The 24,408-nt window shown below is 42.5% G+C and overlaps 1 protein-coding gene across 1 annotated transcript in view; it reads left to right on the top strand.

Moving 5' to 3' along the window:
* Positions 1 to 22,184, top strand: part of LOC105391911 (tyrosine-protein phosphatase 10D) — a 31,249-nt gene extending 9,065 nt beyond the window's left edge. The window contains exons 10-30 of the mRNA XM_048625223.1: positions 79 to 222; positions 688 to 892; positions 1,403 to 1,578; positions 2,261 to 2,449; positions 3,083 to 3,338; positions 3,434 to 3,513; positions 3,755 to 3,977; positions 4,402 to 4,607; positions 4,992 to 5,086; positions 5,401 to 5,555; positions 5,949 to 6,127; positions 6,853 to 7,008; positions 7,326 to 7,518; positions 8,394 to 8,604; positions 8,916 to 9,070; positions 15,291 to 15,451; positions 16,057 to 16,174; positions 16,547 to 16,744; positions 17,608 to 17,702; positions 20,720 to 20,834; positions 21,839 to 22,184. Of these exons, the coding sequence (XP_048481180.1) occupies positions 79 to 222; positions 688 to 892; positions 1,403 to 1,578; positions 2,261 to 2,449; positions 3,083 to 3,338; positions 3,434 to 3,513; positions 3,755 to 3,977; positions 4,402 to 4,607; positions 4,992 to 5,086; positions 5,401 to 5,555; positions 5,949 to 6,127; positions 6,853 to 7,008; positions 7,326 to 7,518; positions 8,394 to 8,604; positions 8,916 to 9,070; positions 15,291 to 15,451; positions 16,057 to 16,174; positions 16,547 to 16,744; positions 17,608 to 17,702; positions 20,720 to 20,834; positions 21,839 to 21,870 (3,342 nt within the window). The 3' untranslated portion in view covers positions 21,871 to 22,184. The remainder of the gene's footprint in view (positions 1 to 78; positions 223 to 687; positions 893 to 1,402; positions 1,579 to 2,260; positions 2,450 to 3,082; positions 3,339 to 3,433; positions 3,514 to 3,754; positions 3,978 to 4,401; positions 4,608 to 4,991; positions 5,087 to 5,400; positions 5,556 to 5,948; positions 6,128 to 6,852; positions 7,009 to 7,325; positions 7,519 to 8,393; positions 8,605 to 8,915; positions 9,071 to 15,290; positions 15,452 to 16,056; positions 16,175 to 16,546; positions 16,745 to 17,607; positions 17,703 to 20,719; positions 20,835 to 21,838) is intronic.
* The last annotated feature ends 2,224 nt before the right edge of the window (positions 22,185 to 24,408 follow it).

The raw sequence follows: 24,408 nt of genomic DNA, 5'->3' as shown, positions 1-24,408 counted from the left end.
ATATATCTCTTGGACTAAGGGTACAGCATAATTTCTCTGAATGTCCTGGTGTACCTGATCCTTTCCGTGACCCCGCAGGTGTCTGCCGTGTCCCGCTCCTCGGCGTCCAACGAGTCGGTGGTGCACGTGCTGACGCCGCCGCTGGCGCCCGCCCTGCGCGAGCTCACGCCGCTCGCGCGCGCCCTACGCCTCGCCTGGAGCTCCGACGTCAACTCTAAACAGGTACACACACTATATACATAGCATGCAACTAATGATTTAATTATAAAAAAGAATCATTGACGAATAGAAAGAGCGTAGATAGACGAAAACCCGGTAAATATGGCGACTTTCCGTATAAAATACATTGTACCTGCTTTTCAATCCGAACCTCTTAGAGGAGATTGGAGGACTGAAAAGCTTATCCTTGGCCTCCTACTATCGCGCACGCGGAGCAGTTCGAATAGTTATAATCCTCAGTGTGTTGGCGGATAGGATGGATAGTCAAATTGTGAGGCTCGTCAAGTTACGTAAACTATAGTTTAACTAATCAACATCTATTTTCACCTTGAACGCCGAAGCGCGTATCCGACCAAGACACAATACAATTTCAACTACTCGTATGTCTAATTTTTCAAATATAAATACATTTTGGCATACGTGTTAGTTAAAAAAATACCGAATTATACAATTTCGTGTATATTGCAGGACTCGTACTCGGTCTCGTGGCGCCTGCTCGACGGCGGCGCGGCGGCGGCGGGCGCGGTGGGCGCGGCGCGCGGCGGCTCGCTGGCCACGGCGGAGGCGGCGGCCACGGTGGCGGGGCTGCTGCCGGGCGCGCTGTACGAGCTGTCCCTGCGCGCGCACAGCCACGGCCAGCCCTCCGAGCCGCACGTCACCGTGCGCGCCGTGCGTGAGTATACATCTATCTATCTATTTATCATGGCGAGCTGATTTTCCGCATTTAGCCTCCAAGGTGGGCCATTATGCGTGAAATACCTATGGGGTGACTAGCTATTAAGCCACCCAAGCTCACGCCAGAAGTGTGAGTACACATATATTTACTTCATTAAATATGCTCACGTCACTACTGTAATCCCCAAAAGGGGGAGTCAGAGGTGACTCGCAAGCGAACCACCCGCTTTTCGCTGTACATTTAGGGCCACTTGCACAATCATATTAAATATAGATTTAGTGTCAATACTCGATTTAATAAACGTCAATGACCATTTTGTTTGAGACACTTTGTAATGTAATGTATCTTTATTTCGTTTTATTTATATGTTTTGTGTCTTGGACGAAATAAATGTCTTTTTCTTTTTTTCTTTAAATCTAGATTTAATATGTTTATGCAAGTGGCCCTTAGTAAAAACTGTCTCCCGAAATCATCCCAAAATTCACCCACACTATGATGCTTCCCCAGGCCCGCTGCCCCCGGTGTCGATGTCCGTGGAGCGCGTGTCGTCCAACTCGGCGGTGGTGCGCTGGCGCGGGCCGGCGGGCTCGGCGCTGGGCCAGTTCGTGCTGCGCTACCGGACGCAGGGCGACGCCGCCTGGACCCGTCTGCCGCCGCTGTCGCCCAACGACACTGAGGCCGAGGTCAGTGCGGAAGCGACGCTAGGGTCCGGCTCGAAGGACCGTAAAAAGCCTTGCCGAAAAAAAGTTTATTAGTACGGTCAGCTGTAAAAGTAGCTATACACTTTTGAACCTTGTCAAACTAACTACATAAGCAACTGACAATAGGCATTTTGTGAGTATGACAAGGTACGAATGTGTACAGCTACTTATGCAGCTGACTGTTTCCTAGTTTAATAACCCTTCGACATACAGTAGCTGGAAACTAGGAAATATACAATATGCAATATTTATGATATCTGTTGATACATAATTACGATTTAAGTAAATAGTGCAACGATTACAAGATTTTCGAACCTCGGTTTACGTTGCGTATCGTCAACTGTCACTGTCAAAATTTAAGGCAAATTTGTTAGTTCCAAAAGTGACTACGTTGGCGTTGCTATTTTTCCATAATTATGTTTGTGTAGTATCGAATTGCCACGTAAGACCGTGAAAGACCATCAGGTACTTAGACCAAGATCTAACTAAACTATTATGATATGAAATGATTCTAATTTCCTCTTACTCGCTATAAGGCCGCCTATTGTACATTAGTTCTAGTCTATAAGTATGTTTTTTGTATGTCTGATTTATGTGGTGTTTAATAAAGCAATATTTTATTCTATTCTATTCTTACGCGATGTCTGTCCCCACGTGATTTCAGATAGTGGACATGACCCACGGCGAACGCTACACGATCCAGCTGGACACGGCGAGCCTGGCGGTGGCGGGCGAGCGGCAGGAGTCGGGCGCGCCGCTGGGCCGCGACCACACCGTGCGGCCCAACCCCGTGTCCGACGTGGCCAGTCTGGTTGACGCCAGGAACATGACGCTCGAGTGGCCACGACCCAAGGCAAGTGTAGAATATTACTCAGGAATAACTATTTTATTATTTATTTTATTTTATCGTATTTGGAAAACTTACAGCTATCTTAAACTAGTTTACATTTATATGATGCATCTAAGAGCCATTTAATAGTTTTCGCATATGGTAGTAAATTATTACAAAAAGAAAAACAGTTATGGTAAGTCTAATTTACACATTTCGTAAAACTACGCAATTAGCAATAACTAACGTAAAAACCCCCGACATTCAACACTAAAAGTAGCATAACTTTAGAACGGCTAAGCCGATTAATGGATAAGAATACTCTTAACTCTAACATTACCTGTGACCGGAAAAAAAACAAACGAAAATCAGTTTAGCGGTTTGGAAGCTACGCTACCACAGATTGATACACAGACACATAGACACGATAAACTTATAACCTTCTCTTTCCGTCGAGTAGGAATACAACATCAATCAGTTTATTTCTCATTGCATTATTATTACAAAAGAAGTTGTCAACAAACCGGATCTATCGATGTATATTAGTTATTGTTTTATGGAGTGACAGCGTCGACTGCTCTTGCAGTTTGGCGGTGTATATAATTTTGAAAAAAAAAGTGTTTTTCCCCTATATTTAAAAAAGTTGGTATGTGGCAGGGTCGCGTAGAGTGGTACTCGGTGCGGTGGTGGGCGCGCGACCCGGCGGAGGGCGGCGGCGAGGGCGCGCGCAACCTCACGGCGGCGGAGGGCGCGGCGGAGGGCGCGGGGGCGGGCGAGGGCGGGGCGGAGGGCGGGCGCGGCACCGTGCGCGCGCTCATCCCCGGCCTCGCCTCGGGCGTGGGCTACACGGTCGCCATCGCCGCGCACTCGTACAACCTCACCTCCGATATATTCACCATGGACACAAGAACACGTAAGTGTTGCCTTTTGAGAAATTCTAGACAATATAAGCCGTATTATTGTTTATCTACTACAAGACCTAACCGTGTTTGATATTGTTATGTGCAGGTCCATTGATTCAATCTGAAATGACGATCGTGACGGAGTCAGACGACAGCGAGGACAACTCGACACTGCCCGCCTTCTTGGTGAGTTCTAAAACAATATAAAATCATATTGAAATGACACTCTGGGTTCTTCCATGGATCCACACAACATTTTATCCTCGGCCTTTTTTTTAACTACTAATAGTTTTCTGTCTAAGGAACTGTGAACCAGAACTCTACGCTTGCATGTTTTTACAGCGAGTCGTTGATCTGCTTACGAATAACTAAAATTTTAACGTGATTCTTGATAGCGTTGTGTATAATAATGCGATGTATATGTCAGGTGGTGTACACTCGCACGCCGGCGTCAGCCACCGTGTTCGACAGCTACCGCTTCCGGCTCGAGGGCGAGGCGGAGGCGCCGCGGTGGGAGTCCCGCGCCGCCGCCGCGCCCGGCCAGCAGCTGCTGCTGCGCGGGCTGCTGCCCGGCCGCCTGTACAACGTCACCATGTGGACCGTCAGCCACAATGTCACGAGCCAGCCCGTGCAGAGGCAGGCACGGCTCTGTGAGTTGTCACACTCAGTATTCATTTATTATTTATTAATAAGAATGAAATCTCCGACCTTATTATTCAACGTGAAACATATATTACTGAAACAATAAAGAGCATGATGCAACGTTCTTATGTTACTTTATAATCTGTTTCTGTGGCGCTTGAAACAAACAGCTCTAGATTTTGAAACACTAAAAAGATTCATTGTAAAACATAGTATTCTCCCAAGGAGAGGCAAATCTCTATTCTCCACAAAGAGACTGTAAAAAATTATAGATAAACCCCAATGTTAAGGTGAAGCGAATGAAACTATCAACTGTCTCTCAGACTATAACTAATATGCAGTATAAGGGAATCATGTAATAAAAGGAGTATATGTAACGATCAACGCCACTGAATATAATCTAGACATTAGACATTAATTAACAACTTCCAGTCCCCCGTCCGATCCCGTGGCTGAACGCGTCGTGGGTGGGCGCGCGCGAGATCGCGCTGGCGTGGGGCGCCCCCTGGGGCTCGTACAGCGACTTCCTGGTGCAGTGGCTGGAGCGGCCCGACCGCCTGGCGTCCCGCGCCGCGCCCGCGCCGCGCCTCGCCGTCGCCGGCTTGACTCCGCACACCAACTACACCTTCACTGTGCAGGTCAGGATGCTATACTCAAGTTATACGATGTTACAGAGGAAAACAGATTAATATTACATTGCGTATTAATTTTATACGTATTTTTACCATGCATATGCTTGCATATGGTCCCCGAAGGGGTAGTATAGTCGGTAGAATCAAGTAAACTATATAATTTGTCGGTAGCCACGACTTAATTACCTTTAATACTTTGTGAACATCTGGAAAAGGGGCCAAAAGAGGTTACGCAATAGTGCAGTGAGCCCAATAACTCATATTTTATCACACCTACATTATTTAAGAGTGCGAGCTAGCACAGCATTAAATAGATATCTATTGTAATGTTAAATAAACTGTATTCTATTCTATCTCTATTATCACTAACATGAATCCTGGTGTTGTCAGGTGCGCGCGGGCACGCCGGCCACGCTGCTGACCACGTCCAGCGCCAAGTCCGCCACCTTCACCACGGCCGAGGCGCCGCCCGGGCAGCTGCAGAAGTGAGTCCACCTGCTATCATCGATCATTACCAATCTTCTTCTTTTCTTCCTAGCCTTCTCCTTATTAAGGCTTTGTGCGCCATATATGTTACGCCATTTCACCCTATTCTCTGTCATTCATTTGTTATTTTTCATACTTATTATAAAATGTTGCACCAAATTACAAAACCTAGCATGTTCCCAAAAGTTGTGTACCTAACAAAAGATTTTCAGAATTATCCACCACCACCAAAAAGTTTTGGCTTACTATACCACGTTTGCATGATTGTATATACAGTCACATGGATGTAGCTAACCGTGTGTGCCTGTGGCAGGTTCCAGCCTCTAGACTCGAAGCCGACGTCGATGACGTTCGGCTGGCGGCTGCCGGCGAGCGAGCACAACGGCGTGCTGCGGCGCTTCGTCATCCAGTACGGGCCCCAGGGCGCGCCGCCCTCCGCGCTGCTCACGGCAGAGTTCCCACCCGACGGTAATATAGCCATCGAAATCCGTTAGAATTACTGTACGCCGGCGTAGTGAATGCCTGTCCATGTCAAGTATTATATAATTACTACTCTCACTCGGCGTAAACAACGCCAGTGTAGCGGGAGGGCGAAGCGGCGGCATGCACTAGTGTTATTTACTCTATGGAGTAGAATTACGTACAAATCCTTCGTCGCTACAGACGAAATACTAGTATTTTATCTGTGGCCGCCGCTCTGCCTGCTGGCGACGTAGACGTGGCCTGTGATATTAGGACGGAAGCAACAGCTATTTTAAAAATAAACAAGAAACGAAGCCGTGAACTTTCAGTAAACAGTAAAATATCTTTAGCAATCAACTTGCCTAACCGAATTATTATCAATTCCTTCCATTCCCGCAGCTCGTTCCGGCACAGTGTCCGGGCTGACCGCCGGGGAAGCCTACTCGTTCGCGGCGTGGGCGGAGTCGGGGGCGGGGGCGGGCGCGGCGGCGCGCTGGTCGGAGCGCATGGCCATCGCCGCGCCGCCGCGCCCGCCCGCCTCCGCCGTGCCCAGCGAGCTCAGGCGGACCAGCACCACCGTATGTACACTCATAACATCCATGGATACACATTATAATAAACTAGCTGTTCCCGCGCGCTTCGTTTCTCCTTAAAAAGTTTTCACGTGGAAATTCCGGGATAAAAAGTAGCTTATGTTCTTTCTCAGGGTCTAAACCATATGTATACCAAATTTCGTATACATATGGTTTAAAAGAAAGTTTGGCGTGAAAGAGTAACAGACAGACAGGACAGACAGACACAGTTACTTTCGCATTTATAATATTAGTTAGGATGTTAAATGATATGTTTCTCTATAACTGTGAAGTCATCCATAGGTCGCTGGTTCATATCCGGCCCGAAGGACCACGTTGGCAGGCTCCTAGTGTTTAGCTACTTGGTATTCATAGCTTCTTCAATGAAACTCAGATAGAATTAAGAATAGACTGTATTACATATTAACTAGGCGCTGGTCGCAGAGGGCTTCAGGGCTGAGCGAGTCTGTGTGCGCCGCGCCGCGAAGACTCGAAGCTTGCATCGCGCGAGTGGTGAAGGCACGAAGATTGCCGAGGTGTTATAGGTAGTTTGTAGGTGTAGGCGTTCCAGTCGGAACACCATTACACGTTTTGTTTTCGCATCGACAGATACAGACAACTTTAAAGTACTAGAAGATATTATTCTTAGCTTGTTGGTGATAAATACTAACTGATTGGCGTTAGCCAATCAAGATATAAATTCGTGTAGTAACGTGTGATGGTGGTTGCAGGTGGTGGTCCGGTTCCGCTCGGACTACTTCTCGGCGGCGAACGGCAACGTGACCGCCTACACGCTGGTGGTGAGCGAGGAGCCCAGCAACAGCAGCGCGGCGCGGCTGCCGTCCTGGCGGGACGTGGCGCGCCTGCCGCTGTGGCCGCCCTACCAGGTACACTGCTCATGTACAACGGCAACGTGACTCCATACAGAAACCTCCCCGGCCTTCCACATATAGAAAAAAGAAAGAAGAACACAAACAAAGTACAAAACCAGATCAAAAGAGAAAGATTCGACAATTTCCCAATGAATACACTAAGAATAATAATAATAGCAGTCCGTTTCCTAGCACCGAGATGGAAGATGGCTCTGATTAGACGACAGAAGATATCCCCTTTAACGGTCTAATGTCTTCATCGTATTCCTAGTCACCACCTGAACACTCTGTATTCCGTTACATTTTCTTAATCACTATCCGCCCCTTGCCAGGTGACAGAGCCATACTACCCGTTCCACTCGTCAGCTGTAGAAGAGTTCACGATCGGCTCGGAGCGCTGCGGCGACGGCGGCCGCGCCTACTGCAACGGGCCGCTCAAGCCCAACACCAAGTATTATGTGAAGCTGAGGGCCTACACCGCGCCAGACAAGTTCACGGATACGGCTTACACCGTGCTTTATACTGGTGAGTTATTCGTGAAAAATTTAAAGGAAAAAGCCGTCGTAAAATTACTTATAACCATTCGGCAAGAGAAAATAAGGCTCTTTTACTCTGGTAGAATATCATGTTTACGACTGTATCATTTACTTTGCCTAGTCTTCCCCCAGTTCTAACCCCATATTTCCTTCCCCTTCTACTATTTTCTCCTCCCCTGCCCTTCCTTACCCTCCATACCCTTACCGTGCACTTCCGTCGCCTCTATTATGCCTTCTTTCCACCCCATCCCATCCCCTATCTTTCATGAGAATTCTGCAGGTTGATACAACCTCACACAGAAATATATGTTTACAAAATTAGAACGTTAGTTTTAGCACTTTTTAGAGTAGCCTTGTTTAGCCAGGAAGACATTGGAATTATTGTAATTAGTCACGATAAGAGTAAATAAAGATTACAGGTGCAAAGGATCATACGATGAAATCACTGTCGATGAGTGTGTAAAGATAATGAGATAATGCTATCTGTGGTGATTAATTGATAAAGTAGTCGAGTCTCAACGCCAGTGACAAACGGATGGATATTTAATTAATATGAGTATGTACAGATGAGAGGCCCAGAACACAATTTACTGTAGTTCTCGGCATTTTTCTATTATTATTTATATCATACTCTGAAGAATTTTTTGTTAAATGTGACTGACTCATTTTAAATTTTTCGACCAGGTTTATCGATATGTAAAGAAAAATAATGATTTTCTTTATGGTTATTTATGTCATCAAGACAGATGACATAAATGTTTGCCTGTAAATCGTACTCGGCAATATTTTACAAAAAGTATATTTTATCGTAACCTCCAGTTACTGTGAAAGTCGGAAGTATTAACATAAGTGTTTAATTGGTAGACGCGGACAACACGGCGTGGATCATAGGCGGATGCGTGGCGGCGGCGCTGCTGGCGGGGGCGGGCGGCGCGGCGCTGCTGGCGCGGCGGCGGCGGGGCGCGGGGGCGGCGGGGGCGGGGGGCGGCGCGCCCGCCCCGCGCGCCTCGCGCCCCGTGCGCGTGCAGGATTTCATAGACCACTATAGACTCATGTCCGCTGATAGCGACTTCAGGTGAGAAACAGTGCTAGCCTACTAATATTATAAATGCGAAAGCTTGTATGTGTGTATGTTTGTTACTTCTTCACGTCAAAACGGCTGTACCAATTTTGACGAAATTTGGTATCGAGTTAGCTGACATCCTGGATTTATGGAACACATATCCTACTTTTTATCCCGGTATTCCCACGGGAAATCTTACTAAGGCTCGCTGGAACAGCTAGTAAAAAAAAATTAAAGTACATTTTACCCATATTATGAGATTGTGCCATTGTGTTTGTGAGTGGTCACTGTGCCTGATCCGTATATCCTTTTCCCTGGTGCAGGTTCAGCGAGGAGTTCGAGGAGCTGAAGCACGTGGGGCGCGAGCAGCCGTCCACCGCCGCCGACCTGCCCTGCAACCGCCCCAAGAACCGCTTCACCAACATCCTGCCCTACGACCACTCGCGCTACAAGCTGCAGCCCGTGGACGACGAGGAGGGTACGCACATACACACACACACACACACACCTGCCCTGCAAGATCGTGTACATCCGTAGATACGAAATTAAGTATTTAAAATTGTATTTAAATCAAATTTTAAATACACTTTGTACTGACAGACGTTTGACTGGCCAGGCTACTTAAGGCCTGGGTCTCCTATTTTCGCTGTAGGTCGCGTCCAGCGTCGCGCCGTAGGCCGCGTCACGATGCTCACTATAGAAATGTACTGATGCGGTCTCCCTCACACGCCGACGTTGGCGCGTAGACATAGTGAGAATCGTGACGCGGCCTACGGCGGTGACACTTGACGCGACCTACGGAGTAAATAGGAGACCCGGGCCTAATACGTTTAGCTTTTGGTGAAATTCCACCTAAGACTACTTACTTCACAGTTAACCTCTCTAATCTCAATGCGAACGAGAGGTGTTGGCTCAATCGGTTATTGTTTGTTATCTTAGCGTATTACCGCTGTAATACGCCTTCCGATTCATGCAACATCCTAACTAATATTATAAATGCGAAAGTAACTGTGTCTGTCTGTCTGTCTGTCTGTTACTCTTTCACGCCAAAACTACTGAACGGATTTGAATGAAATTTGGTATACACACGGTCTAGACCCTGGGAAAGAACATAGGCTACTTTTTATCCCGGAATTCCCACGGGAAAACTTTTTAAGGCGAAGCGAAGCGCGCGTGAACTCCTAGTAGTATATATATGTGTGACCAGGCGGTGGAAATGAAAACCAAAATTAAACACTGAATCACGTTTATTATTGTGAAAACATCTTTTAATAGTTTTATGTTCGAGCACAACAACCTTTTCTAATCCTCCATCTTTTCTTAATCCTCTCACTCACTCATTCTTCGTTCCTTTCCTAGACAATACTTCCTTTCATAGATAATAGTTCCTATCATACACTCTGCACTATCAAATATTATTAAACGATAATGTTACATTCCTACAACTCGGCCATCCTGTATAGTAGTCTGACCTCAGGCTACTCTAAATAATCTAACACAACTTTAACTTCAATAACAAACAACAATTAAATAACTTTACAATTTTTCAACAACAAATAATATTTGTCTAACAGTTAAGTATAACTTTTCTTAAGTGACTCTAATCATTCACACAAAAAAAAAAAAATTTAAGTACAGTTTCAGAATAGACCTCTACCTAAATAAACAAATTACCTTACTCTTAAATAAGAAAGTTATGTTAATGTTAACATCAGCTAGGGAATAAACATCACCCTTAAAACACAACAAGTACTTCAACAAAAGTATGAACTTCTTAACATTTAACACAAAAAAAAACATTCTTTACCATAAAATGATAGTAAGTAGTTACAGAATAACACTGCAAAAAAAATCTTTAAGTTAAATCAATAGTATTTACCTTGTTAAACTACATAGCTACTTATTACACATAACATAGCACACCCTTACTTAAACTTCAGTAAATACAAGCTTATTATGATATTAAACACAACATTTAAATACAAATATAAACATTTTATATCCCTACCTAACAAAATAACAGCTGTAACTTTATTTTTCTGAAAATAAAGTTATTATTATTGAAACAATGTTACATATTTAAAGATGTTAACTACTCTTACTCAACACATGAAAATACAGTTAAACTTTAATGTTATTATCTTATTTTAAATTTAAGCACAATAGAAATTTAAATAACAGCTGATACCTATACCAAATCATATTGGGTAAACCTCTTTCAACCAAACTGTTATGAAATTAAAATCATGGCCACATTTTCATGTAGTCTACACCCGTTGAGGTTTTCCTAGGTCCTTCAGTATTAAGATCAACTTTCTCTACATGGTACCTACCTTTACCTACTTTCTTTACTACTTGATAAGGTCCGAGAAATTTTGGTTTAAGCTTCAAAGTATTACCGAATTGAGTTCTCTGTATGGCTACAATATCCCCAACTACATAGTTCTGAGCTTCTTTCCTTTTCCTATTATAAGTTCTTCTGTTCTCTTCTTGAACCTTCAATATCTGTACTTTAGCTGCTTGTCTTACATTGTCTCTCCTTTCCATGAAATGTTGTCTGCATTCTTCATCTAATAATTCTATGAGCTTTATATCTTCTTTCTGCTTCAGCTTTGTACCGGTAAGCAAGTTAAATGGTGATGTGTTAATCGACCTTTGATAAGTGCCATTTATCACTCTTTGCACCTTACTAACATGTTTATACCAGTGAGTAGGTTCTTCAATGCACATCTTGGTCAAAACAGATATGATAATCCTGTGGATGCGTTCTACTTGGCCGTTTCCTCTTGGTATACCAGTTGTTACAGCATGATGTTGAATCCCTTCTTCTTGGCAGTAATCTTTAAATTCTTGTCCAGTAAAGGCAGCTCCCTTATCAGTAATATACCTCGTTGGATTACCATAGTCCTTCTGATGTAGCCTCAGCTTCTCTACAGTTTCCTTTGCAGTCAACGTCTTAGTAGGGTAAATCCAGACAAACTTCGTGAATGCATCTACTACTGTTAAGATATAGTTGTACATTTTCTTGGTTGCATCCAATGGTCCAAGATGATCAATATGTAACGTCTCTAGTGGCAGCTCTCCTTTGTCTATTGGACTGAGAAATCCTTCTTGTTTCCCTTCCTTCTTGCTTGCTAATATGCATGGTACACATCCTAAAATCACTCTATCTATCTTCTTGGCTAGGTCTTTTATGTAGTAGTCTTTATCTATTATGTCCATGGTCTTCTTTTTTCCAAAATGTCCAATTTCATGTGCTCTCTTTATGATTTCGGTCTCCATGATGTCAGGTATTACCAACTTTTTCTCTACACCTTTGTATATCAAGTCATTTTCTATGTAGAAATCCTTGTATTCTGTCTTCTCATTCAGTACTTCTCTTAACACACTTAAGTCGCTGTCTTCCTTTTGTGCTTTACATATCCGTGCATGTAATTCTGAATGTATCAGATAACAGTGAGGGTTTCTGCTTAATGAATCCACATGAGACATCTTAGCTCCAGCTCGGTGTTCCACTTCATAATCAAAATCTTGTAGGAATAAAACCCATCTTGCCACCTTGGCTGATACTTCTTTCTTATAAAGCGTCTTCTGAAATGCTGCACAATCAGTGACTATCTTGAAGTGTATTCCAAACAAATACTTCCTGAATTTTCTCACTCCTTCGACAACTGCTAGAGCTTCGAGTTCATAACTTGTATAGTTTCTTTGTTCCGTCTCGCTAGTCTTTCTACTCATGTAGTGTACTGGATGTAACTTCCCATCTTTCTCCTTCTGCATCAAAATGGCTGCATATCCATATTTTGAGGCATCTGTGTGCATCTCCGTGTCAAGACCAACTTCATATATCTTCAGTACCGGTTCACTACATAGTTTAGTCTTCAATACTTCAAAAGCGTGTCTTTCCTCTTCACCAAAGTAGAATTCTTTCTCCTTCTTAAGTAAGTCTGTGAGAGGCCTCGCTATCACTGCATAATTCTCAATGTACTTCCTGAAGTATGAGGTAAGACCCACAAAACTATGAACTTGCTTTACTGTCTTTGGCTCTGCGAAACATCTGACTGCTTCTGTTTTGCTTGGTGAAGGCTTCACTGTACCATCTTCAATGACATGGCCCAAATATTCAACTTTTCTTTGTAATAACTGTGTCTTCTTCCAATTAATTTCAAGTCCGTACTCAGACGACACTTTCAATACTATCTTTAGTCTTTCAATAGCTTCTTCTTCATTCTCTGCCAGAATTATAACATCGTCGATGAATATTAGCACTATTCCACTAGCAATCTGCTCTCTGAAAATGATGTTAATAAATCGGCTGAAGTATTTAGGACATATAGAAAGTCCAAAAGGAGCTCGGAGGAACTCGTACTGTCCTTCAGGGCTGCTTGTCACAAACGCCGTGTATTTTACTGACTCTTCTTCTACTGGCAGATGAAAAAATCCGTTTTTCAAGTCTAAAGTACTAAATACCCTAGAATTACTCAGCTTATCTATGTGATCATCTATAACCGGCAATGGGTATTCATCTTTAATCATCTTTTGGTTAATTTTCCTATAGTCTACGCAAACCCTAATACTACCATCTTTCTTTGTAACCAATACTAATGGACTTGCATACTCAGAATAACTAGGTCTTATTATCTCCTTAGCTAACCACTCTTCCACCTGACGCCTAACAACTTCTTCCTCTTTAATAGCTAACCTTCGTGGACGCTGAGCTACAGGCACTTCATCTTTTAAAATAATCTTCAACTTTATTGGAGCCTCTTTAGTAAACATGGGCTTGTAACTAGCAACAAGTTCCTGTACCTCTGGATTACTACATAAAGGTTCATCAGCCTCAATAGGTAAACACAACATGTACTGACCACCTTCAGTTTGTGCCATGAGCTTAACTGTACCCTTGTCTAACAACACAGTTGTATTCAACAGAAATGGTTGACCCAATATGACTTCGTATGGCATAACACCGCATGGAACAATATAGAATACAGTATCAAAATATTTACCATCAACTTTGATCGTAGTATGGAACTTTCCCAGGGAACATACCCTAGATGCACCCAGTCCAGTGAGCACCACCTTGTCCTCGTTGTCCTCGTCATGTCCAGCTTTGTTAAGCCGGGACAACAGCTCCGACGACATCAGGTTGACATCGCTGCCCGAGTCTATCAAGGCCTCAACGTCTACATCACTTATTTTGACTAATTTCACTGATTTATTCGAATTACACAGAGATTCACTGACCGCACTGTTTGTGTTTACATTTACTCGCATGACACTTTGACTTTGACATTGACAGTTACACGATCCCGTTCCTTCGGCTTCGTTCACTTCGTTCGTTCCGCGTCGTTCCCGTTCACCGTTCACTGCAGCGGCAGCGCCATCTTCTGGAATGACCGATACGCACATCGTCCGCTGACCGGAGGCGCCGTTTCCGCTTCCGCGGCTCCCGCCCTGTTGTTGTTGATGCCTCGTCGTAGTAGAAGATCGGCATTCCGTTCCAATATGGCCGAAATTGTTACAACGAAAACATTTCACGCCATTGGGACACCGATTTGCGAGATGATTCTTGTCTCCGCAGTTGTAGCAACTGCGACCATCGGGTCTCGCCGTCTCTTTCTTCTCACGTGAAGATGAAAACACATTTTGCGTTTTACTTTCGACTTCAATCTTCTTTACCGTCTTGGATTTCATCTTCTCGTAAATGGCCAACTTCTCCTTTAGAACAGAATAGGTAGTGACACCGTATAAGATAGCCTTGTTATTCTCATAGTCAGTAATGCCGTCAACGATATACTGAATCGCGACGTAGTCGGCAAACTTGGCTCTTTTGCCCAACTCCTTCATAGTTAGCATATACTGGTAGTACGTCTCATCTTTCTTCTTCTTCCTCGTAGCCATCAGCTCGTGCATTTCCTTGCTGTTCAATGCATCGGGAAATTCCTTTTGTAAGGCAGCACTCAGTTCATCGAATGTTTTAAACGTCTTCTCCGTCCTCAGCCACAACTCAGCCGTACCAACAAGCGACCGTCGAGCGACAATGAGCTTCTGCTGGGCAGTCCATCCGAATATCTCGGCATTATCCTCTATGTCGGCGGCCCACTTCGCCGAGGAATACGTCTTGTCTTCGCCATTGAATTTGGTGATTCCGCTGAATCCGTCGTTTGACGCCATGCTACCAAGCATCGCGTTGCTGCTTGCGTCGTTTTTTGTTGTCGTCGTCATTTTCCGTCTTCTTCTTCTTATATTCTTCTTATATTTAGTGACCAATCACTTTTTCAACTTTTATTTTATTTCGTCGTAGGTTTTTTGATTTCCGTCTTTAATGGCCGTCGTCGTCCTGTGTGCTCATCATCATCACGCGTCGTTTTTTTGCATTTCCACGCTCGATCCCGGACGAGCCCCCAAAATTGTGTGACCAGGCGGTGGAAATGAAAACCAAAATTAAACACTGAATCACGTTTATTATTGTGAAAACATCTTTTAATAGTTTTATGTTCGAGCACAACAACCTTTTCTAATCCTCCATCTTTTCTTAATCCTCTCACTCACTCATTCTTCGTTCCTTTCCTAGACAATACTTCCTTTCATAGATAATAGTTCCTATCATACACTCTGCACTATCAAATATTATTAAACGATAATGTTACATTCCTACATATATATATATTTTTATGTATCCTCTTCCTCCGCAGGCTCGGACTACATAAACGCGAACTTCGTCCCCGGCTTCAGCTCCCCGCGCGAGTTCATCGTGACGCAGGGCCCGCTGCACTGCACGAGGGACGACTTCTGGCGCATGTGCTGGGAGTCCGGCACGCGGGCCATCGTCATGCTCACACGATGTGTTGAGAAGGTAATGGGTTGTATTGTTATACTTAGGCTTCATAAGTAGCTTAGCTGTATACTTTTGTTACTAGTCAAACCATTATTAATTTCATGAATATGCGGTTTTTGAGTTTCACAAGGTAAAAAGTGTGTAGTATAGATACTTATAAAGCTGATTGCACTAAGGATACTAGGCCAGTAAGGAGACCAGGATTACAAATTATACAGGATTGTTAAGACACAGAGAGTTGAAGCTTCTAATAACAGATCATTTTATACAGACTAGACACGTTCCTTAAGGTCGGGGTCACCAATCTGTGGAGTTAATAATTAGAACTAGATAGTTGGACTCTATTCTATTCTATTCTGGTAGGGGGTGAAGTTCCTGTACGTGGCTCTCTCGAGTGGAACCTTTGTACATATCCCCTTGATTTCAGCTCAGCCAGCCTAGCTCCCGAGTAAACTGGAGTAGCAAGCCTGGGTGTTGCAATAGCTGAGATAGGCGCTCTGTTGGTCAAAGAATATATAATCTTGTTTCGTGTGTGTAATTGGACTGTCTTCTGTGTAACATAATTTTACTAATTTTCTGTCTATATACCTATAGTAACTAACGTGTGTGTTTATGTGTGTCAGGGTCGTGAGAAGTGCGACCGCTACTGGCCGTACGACACGCGGCCGGTGTACTACGGCGACATCGCGGTCACGGCGCTCAACGAGTCGCGCTACCCGGACTGGACCGTCACCGAGCTGGGTACGTGGCCTTATTGTCTACAGCACATGCTGAGCTGGCGCCTTTTTGATGTTCTGGACAGCAAGCTTTTATGATATTCTTTGTTTTGTATTGTTATTTCATGTATTCAACTTTAAGCTAATGTCAGCATTAAATCTATGTATGTCCCTTTCTGTCCGTATAAGGTTACAGCAAGGCAGCATATACATACATTAATAAACATTGTCATTAGCTTAAAGTTCCTTTGTGCAACTCAACGTCAGTGTCACAAATAAATGTTTCCATATCTTATTAAGTATTAGTAATATCGTGTTAAGTAAGTACCGCCAATAACTGACTGTATGTATGACTACATCATAGAAGCAATAAACTAAATGGCCTGTATCCCCCTAGGTGCATCCCGCGGCTCGGAGCAGCGCGTGCTGCTCCACTTCCACTTCACGACGTGGCCGGACTTCGGCGTGCCGTCGCCGCCCACCACGCTGGCGCGGTTCGTGCGAGCCTTCCGGGACCGGGTGCCGCCCGCCCCAGCGCCCGCGCCTGTTGTAGTCCACTGTTCCGCCGGGGTGGGGCGCTCGGGGACCTTCATAGGTGAGTGTGGATGTCAATTATACAGGGCTACTTACTAAGCCGAAACATACATGTTGTTGTTGTTGCAGTCTTATGGCACCCCAGAGGTGCAGAGGATCTGCTGGTCTGAGGTTCACTAACGTCCGCCACTTCCGCCTATCTTCGGCTGTACTTCGGCTGTACTACATACATACTAAACATACATGTGCAGAATGTTATATCTAACCCCAAAAATTAAATAATATTTTCGGGCGATATAACGTGCTGCACATGTAGGTTTCGGCTTAGTATACCCTTTTTGCAACACCCTGTATGTAGACATCATTCAGATAAAATAAAAAGCGACGATTATTTGGAAGAAACTGGTTCCTGAAAAGAACCAGCGCTATCCCACCTTGTTACAATAAAGATTTGAATATGATTGTCATCATTATCATACGAAGTGGAGTTTGATTACTGATATACCTGTGGCAGGTGAATGTGCCCGTCATACTTAGCCGTAACGTGACTTTTGTAAAGACCAATTTATTTCGTAATCATGAAAAAAACAGAAAATAACCATATGCCCTCTAAGACAAATTCTAAACAGCTATTATTTACGAAATTTGTGTGTTGGTCCCATGGAAAGTCACGTGACCCAAAAAGTTTACGAAAAAAACGAGTTTTTCAAAGACATAGAACAAAAGTTATTCACTATGAGTTCAGCTTATATAATAAATAATAAATAAATTCTTTATTTAGCCAAAAAAGTATTCATAGAAAACAATACACTGTAGGATTTGCACTAGGAAAAACCTGTAACGCGGGCTCGCGGTTCAATTTACAACAGATATATAGGTAATACTCTTTACACTGTAATGACTAACGCCCCCCCCCCCCCCCAGCGCTGGACCGCGCGCTGCAGCAGCTGGCGGCGCGGCACGACGCGCTCGACGTGTTCGGCATCGTGCACCAGATGAGGAGGGAGCGAGTGTGGATGGTAACTACATGCTCATGTCACACTGCCTTTCATAGACCATAATACGAACTATAGATGTAGTGTCACATACAAGAACGTATAGTGCCACAATCTTTTCTGTTCCGGTGACAGCATCGCTGTATTCGAATCCAGTGTGGCCGTCGATTAAATTTTGCCTATTTGTGGTTTAAAAGACAATGCATTTCTGCTTTTACCTATTGTTATAATTTGGTACATTCATAAGTATAGATAAATAAAAATAAAGGGGCGATCGTAAATGAAAGAGGATATAATAAAATATCAAAGGACATTGGGCGTTTTCTAAAGAAAATTTGTCCAAAGCGAACAAAAATAGAATTAGTTCTGATGAATAGGAGATTACTTACATCGAAATTACAATGGTATAGGTACTATGTCTGTGGGTCGTGGGAATAACGAGATAGATAGACTTAAAAAAACGATTAAGTTTAAATTTATTATTTATTTATTTATGAACACTTTATAAAGTAACAAAAACAATTCAATCCTTCCTTTTGTTCTGTTTCTTTTCTTCCCGGGAGTAGAAATCTTTTCACCTGTCTCCTCAGCATGTTTAATTTCTATAACTATTTTTCTAACCAATCTGTCACTCACACCTGTAATCAAATAAAAATAAAGATTATAATATACTTTTCATCACGACCAATCCCGTCCCCACTGCTGAGGCACGGGTCTCTCGGGAAATATTGATAAAATTCCATGTGAGTAAGTATATGGGTAAAATTATTCGTCATATTTGGCAACACTAACCTGTAGCCGCTGCAACTCGTTCTTCCAATTTTTCAAACGGAATTAAAGGTGCCTTTTTACGTTTTTCTTCTTGCATAAAAGCGTATACATCTAATATAACTTTTCTTGCATCACTTTTCAGCGCTTTTGGCATTATTTGAACCAGAAAACCACAAAATAAATTAAATTATGTAGCGTCAGCCTCTTTGCAGAAATTGACAAATCAAATTAATTTTCTCTTGTTTTTCACAATGACGTTGTTAGTTCCACAGTCGATCACCGGAACAGATAAGATTGTGGCACTATAGCTGGATACTGTGCGCAATTTTGTTTACTGTCAAACTGAGATAAACTACTTATATAAGTACTAGCTGTTGCCCGCGAGCTTCGCTTCGCCTTAAAATTATTTTGCCGTGGACGACTCCCGAACTACCTACCCAATAACATGCCATGGTGGTATTAAATTAGATGAAAGTTGACAAATAAGTACGAAGATACTTGACTAAAAATGATTTTCATGACTTCATTGAGCAAAGACTTGTATAGCAATGGCAGAATAGTAATTTATAAATGTTTAATTTCAAGCATCTAACTTATGCAGTTTTGTTTTTTCATACTACTTACTTATTTTTTTTCACTTTAACTCCCATTTTTCAAAACAAAACCATAACTTTACTAAGGTGTGCAGACATGTTAGATTGAAAACATCTAGGTATCTTGCAATATCCTATTGTAACTAAGCTTTACGGCTGTTTCAACAGCATGCAGATTTCATCACGCACGTGGGATAGCACGCCATTTTCCCGCATCTCGTGTGCATATTCCACGCGTTACAATGAATACCTACTTGTATGAACGCGTGCGGGGAAATCCCGATAACTTCCGTTTTTGTGGGAAAATACGGTACCTAAGCTACGTCCCTTCCAAATTTCAAGTGCCTACGCTACGTTTAGCCTATGCGTGTCAGTAATGGGAATTCCGTATAGAAAATCTCTGCACATTTTTCCTAAAACACCTACGTAATAAGTTTCATGGTTTTATCTTCAAAAATGACGCATAAGAACCCAATGACAACGAATGAAACCTCGTATTGAAAAGTACAGTCGTTTAATGGGTTGTTTTCGAGGACCTTAAAAACTAACTGCAAATACATACAAACTATAAGTACATTAGCTAAAATCAAACCATACCGCGATCTATATCCGATCCGACAACGCCATCTAGGAGCGGACATAGCTACTATATAAATTAAACTTCTAAAACTCAACACCCATAAAACTTTCAACCCCAATATTACACCCCCACACTGTGTTTTTTTTTTAATGCTAATTATTATTTTTTTGTGATTATGTAGTGCCTAAATACAAAATATAATGTTTTTATCTTCAAAAATGACGAACTTCATACAAAATATGAACCGCTATTTCATTCACTCACAGATCGAAGTTTCAAAAACGCTAGAACAAAATGTTTAATTATTGCTCATCAAGTGCTTAAATATAAAGTTTATTTAAAAAAAGATCTACCCCGGCCGGGAATCGAACCCGGGACCTTCGGCATAGCAGTCAGGGTCACTAACCACTACGCCAGATTTTTATCTTTTAAAATTAACCAAGTATTCGCATACAACTTTTAACCCCCCCTTTCAACCCCTTACAACCTCCGTTTCGCAATAAAAAGTAGCCTATGTTCTTTCTCAGGGTCTAGACCATATGTATACCAAATTTCATTCAAATCCGTTCAGTAGTTTTGGCGTGAAAGAGTAACAGACAGACAGACAGACAGACAGTTCCGGATATAACCAACAGATGGCACTAAAAGCGCAATACAGAGAGCTTGTATGGAACCGAGGTCAATTAATATGAAGATCCTACATCGCGGTATTAAAGTTTTTCAGTTGTCTGAAATAAATACATAACCTAATATGTAATATCTATTCTATAGTAGGAGAGTCAGACAGTGACTTTCGCAATTATAATATTAGTTAGGATGTAACTGACTGTCCGGTTTCGTCAACTCCATATCACATTGAGGAGAAAATACCGCAGAACTGATAAATTTCTACAAATACACAAAAACCTTCAAAACTTCTTCCTTCTGACACTTGTACTTCTTGTGATTCCAGTGACAGTGCTCATCTTAATCTAAACAGGTCATGTGATCATGTCAAATATTACCGTAGGTTAACAGATTACATCCATAAGAAATGATAACTCGTATAATGCTCTCAGATTTAAAGCGCTAACCAACCTTCTGTCTGCTATATCCAGGTGCAGACGGAGCAGCAGTACATCTGCATCCACCAGTGCCTGGTGGCCGTGCTGGAGGGGCAGGAGCTGGCGCAGCCGCCGCCCAACAACCACCACCTCAACCAGGCCTACGAAGGTAACCTAATCACGGATACTTTTGTCACTTGTCTGTAGGTCATTTGGTAGGCGGGTCACCGGGATGCGGGATATGTATGCGTTTTGTTAGTTTCGAATGACAGGGGCGCTGGTCAATATGTCAAAAAACTTGCGGTGAACCTGGCTGAACCGCTTAATAAGTGTATAATAAAATGAAATTCGCCTACTTGATAGTAGCCTTAGTGGTGGTCGTGGTGGGCATTCTACAGGCACAGGAAACATAATCTTTATCAGCCTACAATACCGTGTGCCGTTCTTTCCTAGCCACTAAGTACTGATGACAATCGAAAGATAGCCCAGAACCGTCAACGCAGAAACTGTATACACATAACACAAACACTTGCAAATTCTGAATGATATCGCAAATCTATACACCGCCATTTTGTTGTTGACAGCACTTTCGAATAGTCGCACTCGCATTCGATTCTATACGTTAGCTCTGTTTTTCGTGATCGCCTTACAGTTTGTTCAGAAAAAAAAAGTAAATACAGTAGCTAAGTACTTTATGAATGTTCAAAGCAGAGGCCCCGGCCGAGGACACGGAGCGTGGGCGGTGACGTCACACGGGCGAACAACACTAGTGGGGCAACACTAGCGGGTGCCGCACTAGTGAGACATCACTAGCGAGGCTGCACTAGTAGGGAGACAACACTAATAGGGACAGCACTAGTGAGCGACAGCTCTGCTCCCAAACCATTAACACTGTAGTTAGAGTTGTTTTGCCGCTTATCAAAATAATACTTACACTTCTTTCTTGTTTTACCAAGTTCGATTTCCTGTGCGAGTGTGTCTTCTGTCTACTCACTCCGAAGTTATAATATTTTGCCATGAATAACAAAAAAAAACAATGAATCTGTAAGCGCATGGAGTTAGTACTTGTGTTCTTGAGCGTGTTTCTTTTTGGAATGTTGTATAAATAAGTGCGCGTGAGTGACGACGACGGCTAAAATGGGCCCTGTTACTGATTGTGTATGTTTTTTTCAGACGACGAGGGCATCGCGGAGTCGGGCATGTGAGCCCCTCCCCGCCCCACCCCACCCTGCCCCCCGGGTCTCGGGGACTATCAGCTGCTCGCTGACCCCCCGCCAGCACTCCATGGACGCTACACGATATATTGTTATTATTTCCTTATTTTTTACTTCGTCTTTGTACAATCTTAATTAGTGATACTAACATATTTTTGTATAAAATATATATTTTTATTCGTTAAGGGAAGAAACGGACCAATCATGTAATGAAGTTGTACATAGTGCGTGACTGTACACAGTACGTCACGTGACAAGTGGCTAGTTGGAGAAGGCGGTGCTCCGCAGTAATTATATTTATGTCGTTTTAATTGTTGACCTCTATTAATGTTAAATATTTAAAACAATCTTTTTGATGTATTTATATTTTAAGCGTAATGATAATGATAACAAATGAATCTCAGAAATGTACTTAATTTTTTACACGGTATGATTGCTCAATATATATTTTATGTGATTACGACATTGTACTTAGTAATATTATCAAGTACTTAACCCCTTTACATCATTCAGTGTCGCTGGTATACATTTAGTGAGGCATGGGAGTGCTCATATAAATTCACGTTGACGGTGGATAGGACGCAATGCGGGCTCAGAACAATAACTACGTTTTATTTGTACCCAGGGTGAGTCGAACGTAAAATATTATTATATTTCATATTTTATATATAATTTAGAAAGAAATAACCTTCCCCCCGGACGGCATTTGTTTGACTAGCCCTGTGTACAAGACGTGTCTCAAAATAAAGATATAACATTGTGATTATAAGGCCGGAATTTTGGTTATGTCATGACACTCATGACGATTGAGTTGTCCGTATTGTAAAGCTGCGTACAGACTGTTTTATGTATGATAAATATCAATCGTTGGGCATTGGTTAGCCGTTCGTTGGGCCGGTCTATACGCAGCTTAACACCAATTTGCACGTTAGTAATGACTTGGTAAAATGGCCGACAACCGATCCAGAAGTCGTTTTCCTAATGTTTTCCTATATACACTTGTTTTTATATTGCATTCTTAATAAGTATATTGGTATATATTGTATCGCGAAAGGATGTCACATAACTTCCGTCATTGTAAATAACTTAAACCTCAGAATAATAATGACAAAAAGAGTAAAATTCTTGCAATGCAATTTACCTAACAACATGTAAAATGACGATCAGTCTTGAATCTCGACTCGCATATAACTCGTACTTATATGGTTAAGTTCAAAAATTTGGATGATGAATTGCAATAAAATATCCTAGCTACCAATTTACATTTAGCTTGTAACGAGTGGGAGATTCGAGAGCAAGACTGGACCCGCGACGTGCAGCTCTACCTTGTAGCATAGCTCATTAACATTGTAACAAAACTAGAATAAGTACTGTATAATGAAATATATTATTTTTACCTATTACTGTTTACTTACTTATTTCACGGTACATTTCTTTCCTTCATAATGAAGGACACATTACATTGTTTATGTTGTGAGTTGAGAGCTCAGACCACGCTCATACCAACCACGTTGAGAGGGAAGATTCACAGACCTACGAATAGTGCGAGTCCTCTCCTATAGATTGGCAAGTTGCTTGGCGACCCTCCTTGCGGGGTGAAAGACGCGGAGGGGACGAGGTACCCAAGACGACAGCGGGTAGCGGGAGGGGTAGCGGTAAAGGGCAACGCGTGCACTGCATGTCATTGTTACGGCAGTCTCGGCCGCGCAGCCCACAGAGTAGGTAATATAGCGCAGCCGAGGCGGCCACATGTCTTATATAGTCTGTCATAATTTGAGTGCGACCCACATGAGATCATTGATCCTGAGACCATTAGTCTTAGGATGAGTGTTGAGGCCTTTTTAATATTATGATTATATTATTATTAGGTATCTATAATTCGTCAACAAAATAACGTTAAAAACAACAAATCGTATAATGTCTCAATATAGGGGCTTCTTCTAGAACAGCGTACCGGATCAGTCATGCTACGCGGCTAAAGGTTGGTACTGCGCAGTCAGATACGAAAAAGTAAACAACAAAGACGAAGAGTCCATATGACAGTGCGTCAGTTGTCAGTTCTTGTAACTAGGAAAGCAACCAAAATTTATGTGATTTAATGAAAGTAATTAATGAGGAAAACACAGAGAAAAATTACAAAATTGATGAAATTTTGAAAGAAAATGGTTATATCGTGCTTCGCCTACCCCCATACCACCCGGAATTAAATCCTATTGAACTTGTGTAGCGGTACGTGAAAGGCGAGCTCGCAAGAACGTCGATTGACTCTAACTTAGATAGGGAGATAAAAGACTTAGAGTTGCTTTTCTCTAATTATTCGCCTGAAAAGTGGAGAAATTGTGACGACCATGTCATAAAAAATTAAGACGAATATTATAAATCTGATAGAGTATTTGACGATGTATTGGACAGGTATGTTATTGTTTATTTATAATTTAATGTAAATTAAACATAAAATATTATAGGTGTACACTGAACTAATATGACTGGCGTACTCTAGTACATTATACTTCAAAGTAGGTATAATGT

This window comes from Plutella xylostella, chromosome 13 (assembly GCF_932276165.1).
Source record: "Plutella xylostella chromosome 13, ilPluXylo3.1, whole genome shotgun sequence".
NCBI lineage: Eukaryota > Metazoa > Arthropoda > Insecta > Lepidoptera > Plutellidae > Plutella > Plutella xylostella.
The sequence above is the reverse complement of the archived record's forward strand: the minus strand, read 5'-3'. Positions and strand labels throughout refer to the sequence as shown.